Raw genomic sequence first — 17,744 nt, 5'->3', positions numbered from 1 at the left:
CTTTTAAGGGCCACATGTTTTTGAAGGTAGCTTGATCTCCCAACCACCTATCAGGAACGCTTTTTACTTATCATGTCCTTGATCATAAAATCTAGTTAGATTCACACTCAGTAGTTTGAAACTGTTTATATTGTCGAGCGGAAGTTATAAACTCATGTTATATCATTATTGTGATGGGTTTTGATACATAAAATAGTGAGTTTTTCATAAAAACTCGCAACGGAAGCTTAAAAAATTTCTAACAATTTTCTAGTAAATAACTAAACCAAACTATCAATGATCCTTTTAAATAGGTTAGAATGATATTAAAACGATCATAAGGTGTTTTCGAATGACAATCTTTGAAGCCTTTTGACCCTCTTGGATTTGGGGTGTTGAAGTAGATGGCAAGAACAAGAAGCTTGATCTTCACTACAAGTAATCCAGCAACAAGAATAAGATACTCAAAATGCTAGTTTTCTTCTTGTATTGCTTTGTTCTTTTAAGTCTTTAAGTACTTAACAAATAAGCACTAAAAAGGAAGACACAAAAGCACCAAAATTTAAAAGGGAAGTGAGCTCCAAGATCTTCTTGCTTACAATTTTGGGAGAGAAAGAGTAGAAAATGGAGACCAAAAAACTAGCAATTTTTTCATGCATAAGATTCCTTTTTTATATCTCATGCAAGGTAAAGCATTTCCATTAAAATACTTTAAAGTATTGGCTAGAAACAAGAGCATGGGGGCAAGAGAATAAAGGTTGACAAGCAACCTTCATCCTTCTAAGAACTTTCGGCCATAGGGCCTAAAAGGGATAAATTTTCTTTGCTGGCTAATTTAACCATGGTAGAGCAACTCACTAATTTAATCATGGTTAACCAAAGTGTCCAAAACTTTGTACATGACATATTATATCATACCATATGATATAATGACTAGTTTGTTATTTCTATGATTATTATTTTCTGAAAATACTAATTATTATCTAATTAAGTACAAGAGTTGAATTTATTTATTAATATCAAAAACTTAATAAATATTGAATAAGTACCAACTTGATTAAGGTGTGACCCTATATGATCATATGTCATTAGCAATATCAGTCAATAATGATTCTTACGCATATAGATCCAACAATCTCCACTTGCGCAAGATTCATTACAGACTGACATAGATAGTAGTTGACATCTAGCAACGAGCTACTGCCCTAACCACATATGAAGGGGTGTCATTAATCAATATACAATTCCAATAGCTCACAACTTGCAATTGAAATATAAAGTAAGTGTATCAATATTCTCTTTGTTACAAATATCATGTTGGATATGAGACATGGAACGTAATCATTCTAATTTGACATCCAACTTTAAGTAAGGCACCTTATATGTCTAACTCTCAACACATAATAGAAACAAATAAAATCTTGACTATATATACACTCTTATAAAGTTCTTACTATACCCATCGAAGGCTTTTATAACTGAACACTTCGAACAATGTTTAACCATGTCAAAGTACAACACTCTCTATACTCGAGTTATCTAATATGCATCTCAGATCGAAAGACATAAATATATTTACTTGTGTTTAAGATTCACTTATGATAACGATCCATGAAGTGACTCTTGACACAGGTCATATCCAATAGTTGTTCTCCAACAAGTACATATGAATTTGGATGCAACAATTTGCTATTTCACCCCTTGAAATCAACCAAGTTGATTCATATTAGTCTTAATTCACAATTGCTCCCACAACAGTGGTTGACTATGAGCAATTTTGAATAATACAAGGATCAAATAACATGTTAACATAGAACAGAATAATATTTAACATAGAGGAGATATCTCATATATCAAAAGAGATTGCATATCATTGCTACATAGTTTTAAATATCAAAATATTAGTAAAGTATAGATTTAAATCCAATCACTAGCTAATTGAAGACCGATTCCTTTTCCAAGTGGGGGAGAGTTGTAACACCCGTCCCTCGAGTATATTTCCTTAAGTTATTTAAGTTTAAAGTTATGACTTACGCGGGGTGTAGATTGCGACTTATGTAGGGCGTAAGTCATTAAGTGCATACGGGGAATCCATGCCCTACGATGGGCGTAACTTTGGTTACGCAGGGTGTAGGTGTGAAGACTTCAAACCCTAATTGAGGGGTTGTGAGCCCTATTTAAAGGCTCTATTCTCTTGAGATCCTCCCCATGATTAGCCTCCATACTTTCCTTCTCTAACCTTGAAATCCTAGCCTTTGGTGTGATCTTTGAAGCTTTGAAGTGATCTTTTGTATGTTTTAGGTGAAGATTGAGAACTTAGAAGGTGTGCTTGGAGTTCATAGCTTGTAGATCCAGACTCTACTCTTCTTCAACATCCTCCAGAAGGTATAAAGTCTAGACCTTTCTAATAATTTTTGTTAGATCTAGTTAGTTATGAGTTTTCATGAGTTTTTGTCCCTTAATCTTGGAATCTAGGGAGTTTAAGAAACTGCACACCTCATGAGGAGTGTCTCTTATCATTTATGAGCTTAGTGAGCCATAAAAATGGGATCTTGGTCACTCTCATTCATCCATGCTTGATCTTTTGAGCTTTTAGAACATGTTTAAGACTTAGTTTTTGGTTTTTTACTCATTGTAGCCATGCAAAGGCATAAAGGTTACGACTTTATCATTTAAGACGTCCATTAGGTTCAATTCAAAGAGTTGGACGTTTGGTCTTAAGGTATTAAGGTCTTAATATGAAAGTTGGCAAGCAACATGATTACGTAGGGCATAATGCTACACAGTGTGTAGCTTGGTTTAACCCTTTTTTCCACTAAAAGGCTCTACGCAGTGTGTAAAGCACGACTATACATGACGTAACCCCATAAGAACAACTTTTGGTCAGAATGGATGTTACGTCAAAAGGGTGGATCCTAACTATGGAAAGGGTAAAATGGTATTTTACGCAAGTAGGTTAATCAGAACCAAGACTTGTAATTGGGGTTGTTACCTAATTCTAATTAGAGGTTATGATGTGTTATTCAGTGTAGGGAGTTCTAGTCTTGGCAACTCATGTGTGTGATTTGTTTGTCTGACATTAGATTGAGGTGAGTCTTCTCACTGTACTCATGTGTCGAAGGCACCAATTCCAGCCCATTGGATCGTGCTAGTTATCTTTGTGGCTCTTGCATTTTTATGTTAGGCTGGGCCTGTTTCTATGTTGGGCTAGGCCCATTTTTATTTATGTTGGGTTGGTCTCATTATTAAACATGTTGGGTTAGGCCAATTATTATGTTGGGTTGTGATCGTTTATGTATGTTGGGTTAGGCCCATTTAGTTATGTGTTGGGTTGGGCTCATTTACTTGGTATGTGGTATTTTGGGGAACTCACTAAGCTTTGTGCTTACGGTTTTGTAGTTTAACACTTTTACGTACTTGTAGTTCGAAAGGGAAGGGCCCGACATAATTGCATCTCATCCACTACTGATGTCATACTTGGCATTTGCTGATACCCTGATGTTCTTTTTGAAACACTAGTTGACATTGATGATCTTTTATGATATATGTATTGAATGTTTTCTTTCTTAAAAATGAAAAAAATTCTATTAGTTTTGGGACGTTACTATCCTCTACCACCCCCCGATAATTATATGGTTATCCCTCTTCAAGCATCGAGGACGATGCTCTATTTTAAGCTTGGGGAGGGGCATCCGTCCATGCAAATGGATCCTGTTGCATATAGGTTGCAGTTTTGTACATATTGCATAATATTTTTACTTTTCATTTTATTTTATTTTTTATATTATTTATTTTTTTCCCCTCTCGTTTTCTGCATCTAAAATTTTCAAAAACCAAAAACATTTTCTTTCTATTCTGTTTTTAATACTCTTGCATCTGAATTTTTGCATTGCATAAAAGAATTTATTCTATGTTTGTTTTGATCCAATCCTAGGCACCCAAATTTTCTTAAAACAGTTGAGTTGGTAAGTAAGTCGTATGTCTTGAGATTAGACTTGCTCTTTTTATTGAAAATCTCAAAGCAAGTTAATCACACACGAACACAACTCTCGAAGCTACTCGTGCAAAATAGAAAATGAAAATGTTTTCAACACCGAAGCATAACGAAATGTATGAGTCAACCTTTGGGACACGTGACCGGTCTTATGAATAGTAAGTGCTCAATTGAACCCAAAATGTCAAATTCAAGAAATCATAAAAAAGAATATAAAATTTCAATGCCCCGAGCCTTCCAGCGCTCTAAAAATTCCTTTCTGCTTATTCCCTTCTAAATACCCTGCTTGGGGACACAGTTTCCAACTATACTTATGGGCCTTTGCGTATTGACATATGTCCCTCGAAAAATGTCTTAGAAGCCCCTCACGGTAATAGACCGTGAGATGTTCCAATAATAGAAAAGTCAATGACGGAAATATAAATAAATAAGCCTAGCAAATAAATTAAAAAGAGTATTATAAGTTATCTAAGATTTTATTTGTCTTAAAAAAAAATTTAAAAATAATAATAATAATAAAATGTATTATTAAGTTAATCTGTGACCTTTGTTACTCGAATGAGTAAACTCCGAGGGGTGTTCTACATCTAATCGCCTAAAGCTAAATTGTTTGGGCTTGATTGGGTTGAAAGTTCATTACACGGGTTCCATAGAAAGTCATGAACTTAATAATAACAAAAAATATACATAGACATGTATAGGTATTCAAATAAAGCTACTTTGTGGCCTTTGAGGTTCGGGCAAGTAAACCCGAGGGATTTCTTTAAATCTAACACACTAAGGTCATCTGGTATGGATGTTTTGGTTGGAAGCCCGTTACATGGATTTCAAAGAAAGCCATGAGCTTTATTTGTAGGAAAAATATAATTAGATGGAATGTCTATATTTATGTTTATATTTTAATTGAATAATATGCATTATTGTATGTACTCAAGTTAGAAAAAAAATGCTTGGCTGCCAAAAGACATCCTTGGACTTGGACTTGAACTTATGACATTAGGACTAAATGTTAACTATTTTGGCTGGTATAACTGGGTTTGAAATATGTAACCAATCTGGGTAAATTTTAAGGAATTTTTAGAAAAGGTTTTTTAGAAAAAGATTGTTGTTAATCAACAAATAACTGGAGTCGACATTGTCAAATTTTGTAAAATAAAGATGGTTGAGCATATTTTTCATCACATGTGTTTTCACAAGAGTAAGACCATAATTTTTTTCCATGTGCTGACTCAATATCAGTAAGAGTGCACAAGTGTTGTGACTTTTGATTCTATTGAGTTGCGTTAGGGAGTGGCCAAAAGTCTTTTTTTTACTGTTATATAATTTTATAGGACTAATGCCAAGTTGACTCAAGACACGATAGGCACATTCTTATCTATGCTGCAAAAATAAGGTTAATTGGGTTGGATTACTTTCATGTTTGTTTTGGTTATTGCATTAATCTTTAGAAGTTTGGATTTTGATTCTTCTTACTTTTATTTTCTCCCTCTCAGTTTGTACTTTTGTTTTGTTCTTTCTTAAGACTGGGGAGATTTGTTAGGTGTATTTTATGCACCTATTTTACACCTCTATTCCATACAATTTCATTGCATTTAGGCTTAAGCTCATGCATTTTGCATGTTTTTCGGGATTTTCCATGATACTATTTCACTCGCACAATTTTGTGGTATTTCAGGGACTTTTGGAGATGGGATCTCACTTGAGGAGGTGAATAAAAGATGTGGACAAGATTTCAAGTCTTGCGGAGCACCGGGGATGAAGATATTGAGGAATTGAAGATTTTGGCCATTCAGGGATTTACACGACTGTATAAATGTAAGGTGTGAGTTTACGTGGGCCGCGAATTTGAATCTACAAAGGCAGTTTGAGCATTCTACTTTTTGCGTTTACGTGGGCTGCGTAAACGACAATGCTAATTTACACGGGCCGTGTAAACGTGGTTGTGGGTTAAAAAGAAGTTTTTCTTCTCTCTTAAAAGGTGTAGCCGATTTCATACTCTGTGTGGTCAATTTTGGGAACTTTGGGGGCGGTATAACGCCCGTAGATCCGGGCTAGTCAATTTAGAGATAATAGGGGTCGAAAACGAATTTTCTACAAAAGATTATTTAGAATAAATAATCTTAAACAAGTTGTAGAATATGTCTCAAGGGTTCCGTACATATAAAGAACGCCAAAATCCGAGTTATAACGAAGAAGTTATGGCCCGTCGAAGTTTTACGGCAAAACCGGCACGACACCGGGAAGCGTAAATAGTAAATTTACGATGGAGAGACTTTTAGCCTTAGAAATATAAACGAAAGTTGTATTATAGGTTAAATCGAGAACATACAAAAAAAGAACGCCCAAATCTGACATCGTTTGAGGAAGTTATGATTTTTCTAAGATTCGGCTTAGCAATGCACGACCCGAAACTCGAATTTTAGTTCGAGCGGTTTTTGGCTTATGCAACCTAAACGAGAGTTGAAGATCTCATTAATAGGAACTCAACGGTAAAAAGATAGACGAAAACGGAGTCCGTATGAAGGAGTTACGAATTCTTTGTGGTCATTTAACAGTCTAAACGCCTCCTACTGTTAAATTTAAGATCGGTCGAGAATTAGCTGACGGAGTCTAAATGAAAGTTGTAGATATTGATTTTACCTACACATGCAAAAAAATAACGTCGAAAACGAAGCTCGTATGCGAAAGTTACGGGGTTTAGAAGTCGGCAGGGCGCTGCTGCAAAAGGGGTGACGTGGCTAAATATGGGCCAAAGTTTTCTCCCCAAGAAAAGCCATCAGGTGACGACACGTGGCACTGACTCGGCAAGTCAGTGAACCGACTCGGCGAGTCCATCATGAATTCAGCCTATGAATAAAGGTGCCCGGTTCCCTCATTCTTCACACCTTCCCAAACTATTCTTTCTCTCTCTAGACTCTCTCTCTCTCTAGCCCCCTAACCCCCCTAAAAGCCTAGGTAAACCCCCTAGTACCCGAAGGAAGCCTCGAGGCTCCCGAAGCCCCGAGAAAAGAGTCTTTCGGCTCAGGAACGCTGCTCCAGCAAAGCCCAGTTTTCTTTAAAATCTGCTGTAAGTGAGCTATGCTTACGCAATTTTTAATATAGCTTTCAAATAATTATAGTAATGCTATTAGGTCCTTAAAATAATTATTTGGGCTATTATTATGGGTTATATAAGTATTTTTAACGCTTATATAATAGTAATATTAGCTAGACTATTAAGTAGTCTCGGTGAATATTAAACTAAACCCTAGTGGTAATGATACTAGGTTTTGTCGAAGGAAATTGTTTTAAGAGTAACGAAGTGCTGTCCGAGTACCGAGTCATCACCTTATCAAGTGAGTGCATGGTCCCTTTCATCTTACACATAGATATGAAGTATTTTATATAAATTACGTGCTATGTGTGCATATTATCTTAATACTTGTTGTCTATGTTGGATGAATGATTTCATACATGTTTTAAATTATTTAAACTATATACGTATTTTATATCTACAAAATGTGTTGGGTAAAACATGGGTAGATGAAATAGTTTCTGTGTGACAAAAAAATAAAATGAGAAAGAGGTGATATAGACCATGAGGTGAGGGTGAGAGGTGAACCATGAGAGAAGCCTTTTACTCAAGTGATGGCCCCGTCATCCAGCAGAGTATGGATGACAACCACGGACTATTCTAGACAGTCCAGTGGACACTAGCAGGCTCGCAACCTGTAGGTGTTTTGAACTGTGTATTCACCAGGTGTACTCTAAAAACCCATTGATATGTATTGCGAGTGGACTCTCGAAAACGATACTGTCAATAAAACCCTGGCAGATGCGCCTAAAGGAATCTACCGGCAGAAGCGCCTAATAAAGAACCTCATAACCCCGGCAGATGCGCCTAAAGGACTATTCCGACAGATGCACCCCATGGAGAATGTCACAATTTTGGCAGCTGCGCCTAAGTGACAGAACTAGCAGTTGTGCTTGACAGATGTGTCATTTACAACGATCGAATTCATACCTATTCCTTAGGATACTCTTTAGGAATGAATGAACAAGAAATAGCTGATTCTTAGGGTATATCCTTAAGAATGAAGAAGATAATGGGGATGGGTAATTGGGTTAACTGTTTGATGATTAAACATAATAATTATATTATTGTGGGTTGAAAACCCTATGTACTCACCAGGTTTCCCAACCTGACCCACTCAGTTTATTTATATCATAGGTGTCGATATGAAGTGACATTACACTGAGAGATTAAAGAGATGTAGATCACTAGTGTAAGTAATGTAAGTTCCGTTTATGCTTATGTTCCTATATTGACAATGACATCCCAAACGTTTTAAAATGAATAAAAGACGTTGCTTCGGAAATGCTTTGATAATGAAATTATCATGTTTTTCTGGGAACAAATTTCGCAACGTTTTTATTGAAAGGGATACTCTGATTTTTATAAAGCATAAACAAAAAAAATCGGTATTTTCTGGCCGTGAAAATGGGGATGTCACAGACGGGTTTTTGGAGGATTTTGGAGTCAACTAACACTTAGAAACACTTTGATTTCATATGGATTTCATTTTGTAAGAACTTTAACTTCATTTCTAGATTTGTGTTCTTGTTCTAGTCATGTGTGACTAGAACCCTAGTTTCTCCAACTTTATGTCTTGACTTCTTAGTTGTGATTTCAATCATGTGACTTGATGTTTGCTTTCAAATTTTATCTAGTGAATTTGATTTTGTTTCAATTGAATGTCTGATTCTGATTGTGATTTGTTATTGGTCATTTAAATTAGGGTTAGGTCATTAAAGTTATCTAATTGCAAAATCCATAATTATTTTGTAAATTGGACTAGGTAACAAGCACTAAACTGATTTCTACTGAATGAATTTAGTGTAAATCTTATTCACACATTCTTACGCTCCCGAGCTTTTGAGGAGTATTGAGTGTTATTGGGAACATTCACATAAATTCCATTGCAACCGTTTGATTTATATCTAAGAACTTGTTTAGACTTAAATTAGAAGGTTAGGTTATTTTCAAAGAGCTTGTTTTGAATTTGACAATTTGATGAATGGGAAGTGTTAGAGCTTGTTAGCACTTCCAAGTACCAACTTAGATAAAATTGAACAAATATTATCTCATCCATGGAATCACGTTGCTAAATTGGCTTGCATAAAGTTGGAGCCCTTACAAATCTTAAATATGTTTTATTTAATCGATCATTTACTTATTGCTTATTCTCTTGTTTAAATCATTGTATATACCCCCCCCCCCCCCCCCCCCAATTTATGTCACTATTATTGTACCTTCCGCAAAAAGGTATAAAGATTTGTTCTCTGTTTCTGTGGATCGACTATGCTTATATTATATTTTTAGTGCAAACTAGTAGTGTTTTAGAGTCATTTTGTAACCCTTTATTTGTTGGGTTTGACACGCTTAACAATGCTATTAAGTATTTTTATTTAAGTTCTTTTCTTTCTAAGAGGTGGAATAGAATAACCTAGTTGAAGCGTAATGATCATATGTTTGTAATGCATTGTCTGGCCCATAATGCGTCCCATTCTTCTAACCTTTCCCCGAAGTCGATGACTATTCATCGCGATTACCTTAACACCAAAGAAGAGTTCGACCCAATGCTTAATTTTTGTCCAAGTTGATCATGATTCGATATTAGAAGTATATTGATTTTCCCCAATAACGAAATACTTTTGTCTATAAATACTGCATACCTAATTTCATCCATAAATCGATTTGATTCCCTATAAGTTCTAGTCTCAAAAAGACTATTAATTTTTACTATTCATATAGTATGATGTGAATATATCACGTCAATTTGTGCTATGCATACACCCTTTACCTTTTTTTTTTTATCAATGATCATAAAATGATCCTTGCGTCTCATAAGGACGGAGTGCCTACACTTCAATCTCCGTTGATAACTTTGGTCCATATACTTGTAAACCGACATGTTCCTGGATTTCTTAAATGTCATCCTAAACATCAAATACATATACCCTAGCACATTATATAATTTATAAATCTTTTAGAATATTTTTTTATTGACATACATGTTTGTATATGACATATGATCCGGTATATAAGAAATTATACATGTGAGATGACTTTGGAAATTCAAGGCTATATGATATAAATACAATCATGCCGTCTCTCCATTGAGTTTGAATAATTTCCAACGCGTGTTCGCATCCTAAGTTTAGTATTTATTTTATGGGATTTTTTGGTCAAATTTCCAATGGATTCTTCCATGCGACGTTGACCTCTTGAGGTTATTTTAATTTTTAACGCAGTCATATGCATACTTATTTCAAACAATTATCCAACTAGGAAACTACCATTTCATTTTAAAAACTAACACTATAAGTTCTAGATTCCAAATATATTTATGAAAAAAATATGAACTACTTCAAGTTTATGTACTTTCTATAAAGCTAAATCCCATTTAGTTTGGTTTGTAATGTGTAAAAGTTTATATAAAAACCATACAAATATTTTATAATATGTAAAAGATGTGAAAAACTTGTAGTTGTACTCTTTTTTGGATAAATTTTAAGCTTTGTTTACTACGTTGGATATTGTCTCTCGATTATACTCTTTTTTGGATAAAGTGTGAAGTTTGTTTATTAAAATAAAGCATAGATGACTGAAAAGACATGAGTTTGAAAAAAGAAAGAAAATATTTGTTTGACAACTTTATGTTCTAGACTTTTACTTACCATCGAAGATTCTTTGGAAAATGAATATTATATATTTATCTATTGCCTTTAAGAATATTTTCTGTTGGGAGATTTTAAATGAGATGTAGAAAAAGAGCAGAAATACCAGTTGCAATACGATAGAGAAAATAAAAAACAAATTCAATTTCAATTCATTTATATATTTTCGTTTGATTTTAAATCTATCAAATGATTTCAAATATAATAATATTGAATAATAGCAATATAGCATTGCTTTTTTATTTTTTTATTCTTGGTTGCAGTTTATTTTAAAAACTTGTTATCATTTTAGCTTTTAGTTTTTGATCAAACGTTCTAGTTTAAACAAAAAGCTTCATTTGGTAGTAAAAGCATTTCCAAATCTAAAAGCTACTTCATGTAGTGTTTAACAAAACGCTACTGAGTTTTTGAAATCAATTTCCATAATTACCCTTAAAAATATATTTATATATTTATTTATTTTTAATCAATTATCCTTATATGTAATTTTATATATTTCAAAAGCTTCAAACTATTTTTGTCAAACACTCATATAACAAATAAAAGCTACAGTTTTCCGCTACCAGCTACCCGCTACCCGTTACATGCCACCTGCTATCCGCTACCAGCTACCCGCTAACCGCTTCAAGTTAATAACTACTTTTGCCAACATACTATAATTATAATTATAAGTGTTTAAAAGAAAAGAAAAAAAAAACTCAGCCGTTTATAAATATTTTATGATTTCCAAATAAACTAAATTCCGTAACCATTGTGTTTTTTCCGGCCAATAAAAATTACTAATTTTTTGAAAGAAATTTGCATTCCTATCATTATGACCCATATTTTTTTGTTTTGTTATTTATCTATATAACTATATAATATGTATAACCAATTAAACGACTAATCAACAAATAAGAATTCAGTTCATGTGTTATTTAATAAAATAATGTTTAAAATTATGACCTATTCTTTGCATAAACTTTTTATACATTTACTAGTTGACTGCAATTTTGTTCAAAGCACCAAACGAACTAAAAATCTATTAAAAATGGAACTCGAAAGGGAGAGGAAGAAAGGCGTCGGAAGCAAGTAACCATGGTTTCCAAACACACCTGCTCTTCTCTTTTCTATATCTCTTCTACGTTTTACCCATTCCAAATTCAACCGCTATCTCCCTTTATAAACCCAATTTCAGAACATTTACACATTCAAAATCTCTTCTTTTCTCTCTCAATTTCAAGTTTCCCAGATCAATTTCACAATCCCATCAATATCTACAACAATCGATCGAGCATCGTACATCTATTTCCACTAAGGTACTAACAATTTCTCTCCTGCTTTTCTAAGATTCCCCTCTTTCCCGGTTTTTTTTTTTTTTTTTGATTGATTTAATAGGGTTTTTGCTGGGTTTTGTAATGCTAGTAACAGTGTTTAATCGCTAATTTGGTTCGTCAAACTTGTATTTGTTGTGAATTTACTCATGCGATTTGATGAGGATACTGAAAATCAACGATGATCGATTAAATTAATTCCCCCCTTTACGTTTTTACAGTAAATTTGGCGAAAATAATTGGCGGCAAACGGAAGAAAGTTAGAAGATGTTGGGCGAGTTGATTACGAATAGTCTTGTGTAAGTTTCTTTCGATCACCCAGCTCAATTCGCTATAAATTTGGGATTTTTCGCTACAGATTTTGTGATCGGAGCTTTGCTGATTATAATTTGATTACGATTGCAGATTGGTTCTTGGATATGCGTATCCAGCTTTCGAGTGCTTTAAAACGATAGAGAAGCAAGGAGTAGGAAATGCAGAATTGCGATTTTGGTGTCAATATTGGTGAGTGTCTTTTTTTCATGTTCTTCAATTTCATTTAGCAAATTGGATTTTTTTTATAAAGAATGTGGCCATGTGGGGTTATTATATAATATTTTATTATTTTAGAATAAAACACATCAATAAATTCATAAATTGTTTGGTATAAATCATTAGGTATAACCATTGACTTGCAATTAATACAACTGGTTCTATATGGTATCTATTATTTTTTTTTTTAAAATTATTTTTCTCACAATTATAAGATGACTTACACATGGCCTTTTTGAAAAATCAATAAATCAGGTATATAACAATCTGATAAATGATTGGCAGAGTCCATATATAGTTTAATCCACATTTGAATTAAAACGTCCATGTTGTAGCCTTGTAGGGCTACTACATCGGAACCTTTGACTTTGATTTTGACCATTGACTTTGACCATTTATTTAAGCATAAGGTGGTAGTGGTATATTTGTAAAAACGATTAAGAGTTTGTGTATAATATGACATCGAGCTAACAAGGAAACATGTATCTTGTTTATATCTCACATGACTTTGTTATAAATAAAACTAGCTTATTATATTTAGCGTTTGTTAGGACATAAAAAACCATAAAAATAGTTTATTTGTATACTTATAATATACCATTTTGATAAATCAATTTGAGACATCTTGTTATATAAAATCTAGCTTTTCACTATAACCTCAATCCCAATGGAAATGTAGATAATGTGCAAGAGTAACTTTTTTGCCAAAAACATTATTGGGAATTACATTGTTTGGGACATGATTGATTTGGAGAAAGGAAGCCAAATGCATAGCAAACATGTCATATGTTTATTTGTACTTTTCTTTTAATATTTTATATTAATTTGATCAATTTTCATATGGAAAAAGGCTTTTGTAGAGAATCTTTTTGGATCAAAAAAGAAACTTTTTTTTGGACACAAAAAACGAATTTTTTGGTCACTATCATGTCAGATAAATGACATTGACGACCCGTGAAAATTTAACCCCTCTTTTTGGACGTAATAATTTTAGAATTTGACACATTTGTAACAAATATGATTGAAAGTTTTTATTCCGTTATTTCTACTAAATCCAAATTTATTTTGTTGCTTTTTTGTCCTCATTTATTGTCCCTTAACATTTTTAGTCCCTAACATAGTAACATTGACATTATTAATTTGTCCATTTTGTCCCCTTTTCATCCCTATTTTGTTGATTTTTTTGTTCTTATTTATCGATTAATGGTTTTCAAAAATCCGAAACCTATTTAGCCTTTATGTCGAAGAAGAATTGGACACATTTGTAACAAATATGATTGAAAGTTTTTATTCCATTATTTCTACTAAATCCAAATTTAGTCTGTTGCTTTTTTGTCCTCTTTTATTTTCCCTTAACATTTTTAGTCCCTAACATTGACATTATTAATATGTCCATTTTGTCCCCTTTTCATCCCTATTTTGTTGATTTTTTTTTTTGTACTTATTTATCAATTTAATGGTTTTCAAAAATCCAAAACCTATTTAGCCTTTATGTCGAAGAAGAAAAATACAAAATGGTCATTTTTATAAAATTAACAGATGACCTAACGAATGATATTACACATGGATCAAAACTCATAATTCTTTTAACAAATGTTTGATTTATCGATTGTGGTCTCTTTATTCTCAGGGTAATCGTTGCAATACTCACAGTATTCGAAAGAGTCGGTGATATATTCATTTCATGGTACGTATATCTACACATTTAGCAAATAAAGTTTTCATGTAACGATTTTGCATTAAAAAAGTTCGAATTTTTTTATAGGGTTCCAATGTATGGAGAATTAAAGCTAGCACTCATTATATACTTATGGTATCCAAAAACCAAGGTAAACATATCAACATATTTCACTTTCTTTCATCTCTTTTGGTTCCCAAACTTTGATATCATTCCATACAAACAAAACAATCAAAAACAAACTATTATTTTGTACTAAAACAGTCCAAAACTGAAACTGATATTAATACTGATACTGATATCGATACTGACATGTTTGCAGGGTACAGGGGTTGTATATGATACAATGTTGAGGCCATTTATATATAGACATGAAACCGATATAGAAAGAAGCTTAAAGCAATTTAGAGACAGAGCATGGGACGTGGCAATTTACTATTGGCAGAATTCCACAGAATTAGGTCAAACAAAGTTCTTTGATATCTTAGGCTATTTAATCTCAAAGCCATCACCCTCAAGAACACAATCTCAGGTATCATTAATCGTTTGAATAATCACCAAAAAAGATCGAATCTAATTAATGTTGTTCGAAAATTTTGAATAAAGTTCTCGAATGATTGTTATGCAGGGGTTGCAAAATCATCAAGGTTCCGGTGACGGACGTCCGCCGCCGCCGGTTACGCCAAGTCCGGTTTCATTCGGATCAGAGCAGTGGGCACCGACTGCTCCTCCGGCGCCAACCACCGTCCACCACCACCAATACGCGGAGGAACCGCCTTTCCCGTCATCGCCGAGTACTCATATTCATAGTTCGGGTCATAAAGAACCAGTTTGGCTAAGATTTAGACGATCTAGAGGACTTTGATTCGTGAAAAGTAGGCATAAGTCATATCTACAGATTGTAAAGAAACAACAACAACAAAATTTGTATTCTAATTCTTATTATTAATTCGATTGGTTTATTGTTTCTACAAATTGGAGAGAAATCGAAACGAATCCCCGATTTGGGTGTTGTACAGTTGACTTGATTACCTTTTTTGTTATAATCGGAAGTTGGTGGTAGTTGTGATTGGAGTACACCGGAGCATGCAATCGCAGATTTGAGTAATGAGATGGAGGAAAGCGTCGGAGAATCGAGTCCAGAGACGGTGGAAGACGGTGGATCCACCGGATTCAGGGGAGGTCGACATGGGTTGAAGGTACGCCCAGGCGGCCTGTTTCACGAGCCGGTTTCGGATCGAAATCTCGTAACCGGAATGAACGGCGGAGGAGGGGACTTTTGGGGACTGAACAACGGCGGCTGTTGATGGAAGGATGTCGCGGAGGGAGGTGTAGGAAGCTGGTTTGAGAGACACCAGCTCGAAATCTGCTGAAGAAGATAATGAGGAAGACGCCGTCGTGGTAGTGGTGGTGGAAGAAGAGTAGACGTCATTAGTGTGGAGCTTTATATCGGATGGTGTTGCGATGGAGTTACGTCGTCGGAGGGTGGAGATGGGTGTTGTAGGCTCATCGCCGGCGATGTCCATGGCGGAGGTCGGAGAAGAAGGAGGAGGTAGTTGTAGTCTTGAAAAGACAACGGCTGCCAATTTTGTTATTGACGTGAAATTATATTTGAAAAGAAAGGAGTCGAGTAACGCCAAGCTATTTCCATCCCCCAATTATTTGGTCTATGCAATCTTCAATTAAATTATTATAGTAATTTTTTCATAAACGAATATTATGTTTATTACATTATTAAATATTTGGATAATTTCTTGCGTGTCATTTCCCGAAGGGACTATTAATTAAATATTAATTTTAAATAAGATACTAATTATAATGTATATGTATAAGATAATAATATTTTCAACGTCGATGATAATATTTTGCAATAAAAATATACGAATTTATATTTCTGGAAAGAAAAAACTTTGTTAACAAAAAATCATGAACTTGGGTTGTGCATTCCTGAAAATACTCGAAGCTTGCGAGTTTTTATATATTTTTATGAGAATGTATATTTCATAAGTTTTAAAAAAATCTTAAAAATGACTGAAATAAGTTATATTTTAAGCATGTAAACAAAATAAGGTGTAGAGATAATTAGATATTTAGATGTGCGGTTTTTATTGATTAAGTTGTGAGTTCAAATTTATCATAGATGATGACAAATAACTCTACAACGTACATGTGTAAAAAGGTTCATTGATAAAAATTGAATTCAAGACCTAAGCCTTAGATATTATACAAATCTTAGTATTTAGTATTTACTATGCTTTATTTTATTTAAATTTGTAAGATATATTTATCATGGCAAATTTTGAGTTTTTTTGCAAGCTTGCAAAAAAAATCTGAAGAAATTATTAAAAAAATCACAAGTTTCGAGGATTTTTGAGGATCTGTGGCCTAAATCTGTCATATTTTCTGTCATAAAGAGTTTTGTTTGTCAAAAAATTAAATTTTATGAATTTACTAATATTTTTTGTGGAGTAAGTAGCCGTTTTGTGATACACATTTTTTATGGAGTAAGTAGTTATTTTGTGATAGACGGACGTTAGATATATGGTTATATTGATGTAGTAAGCTTTCAAATATGATCATATTTTAATGGGTAATTCAAAATGTAATTCAATGTATCTTTAAGGACAATTTAAGTTTCTTATAACGCCTCATTCTTTATATTACCAATACAAGGATAAACTCTCTTGATGCAAGTTTTTTATTTGACTTGAGATAGATATAATATTATTAAATTAGATGCTAAAAGATATAGTTGATTTATTTTCTTTTATATAAAAAATAAAAATAAATAAATAAATAACAATGAACAAAAAGAAGAAATGAAACGTTAAAATGATTGAAATACAATAAATTGTAAAGACGTTATCGTGGGACCAATGTAGAAGACATAATGATGTTGTGGTTGAAATTAAAAAAAAAATGTTGGAGAAAATATGTGACAATGAATATGATATTTTTAACAAAAACATGTGCTTTCAATTGGATGATAAGAGAAGACCGAGTCTATTTTCCAATTTCTAAACTATATTATATTACAAATAATATTTAGTGGCATATCACTATGATACGTTTCAATTTAAGAAAAATATAATTCCATGATTTTAGGAATATTTTATTCTGCAAACTTATCTTAAATCTTAAACTAATTAATAATGATGTTCGATGACCTTAAATTCCAATTACTTTATGGTGAAACCACATCAAGTTGTTGCTTTGCCTTTTAATGAGAACTGATCTGACTTTTTTTTAAAGTTTTTTGTTACACTTTATAAAAATCTGAATATACGTAGATTTTGTTAAATGTGTTATTTTATAGCAATACTCCTTTTATATATATATTTATATATATATATATATATATATATATATATATATATATATATATATATATATATATATATATATATATATATATATATATATATATATACTAGGTTATACCCCGTGTACTACACGGGATCTACAAAGTAAAATAACCTTTTAATAGGCATAATAATAATTAATAATTGATTTGCAAACATTTAATTTT

General features: G+C 33.0%; 2 protein-coding genes across 2 annotated transcripts; one reads left to right on the top strand and one right to left on the bottom strand.

Moving 5' to 3' along the window:
* Positions 1-11,700: 11,700 nt before the first annotated feature.
* Positions 11,701-15,190, top strand: LOC111912162 (putative HVA22-like protein g). The gene is made up of 7 exons (XM_023907892.2): positions 11,701-11,991; positions 12,228-12,305; positions 12,412-12,510; positions 14,168-14,224; positions 14,303-14,366; positions 14,538-14,747; positions 14,844-15,190. Exons 2-7 carry the CDS (start codon positions 12,274-12,276, stop codon positions 15,078-15,080), a joined length of 699 nt encoding a protein of 232 aa, XP_023763660.1. The 5' UTR covers positions 11,701-11,991; positions 12,228-12,273; the 3' UTR covers positions 15,081-15,190.
* LOC111912163 (uncharacterized) lies at positions 15,140-15,879 on the bottom strand. Its single transcript, XM_023907893.3, has one exon. The coding sequence runs from the start codon at positions 15,739-15,741 to the stop codon at positions 15,256-15,258; it is 486 nt and encodes a 161-aa protein (XP_023763661.1). The 5' UTR covers positions 15,742-15,879; the 3' UTR covers positions 15,140-15,255.
* Between the last annotated feature and the right edge of the window lie 1,865 nt (positions 15,880-17,744).

Source organism: Lactuca sativa, chromosome 2 (assembly GCF_002870075.4).
Source record: "Lactuca sativa cultivar Salinas chromosome 2, Lsat_Salinas_v11, whole genome shotgun sequence".
NCBI classification, from domain to species: domain Eukaryota; kingdom Viridiplantae; phylum Streptophyta; class Magnoliopsida; order Asterales; family Asteraceae; genus Lactuca; species Lactuca sativa.
Note: the sequence above shows the minus strand (reverse complement) of the source record. Positions and strands in the feature narration are given on the sequence as shown.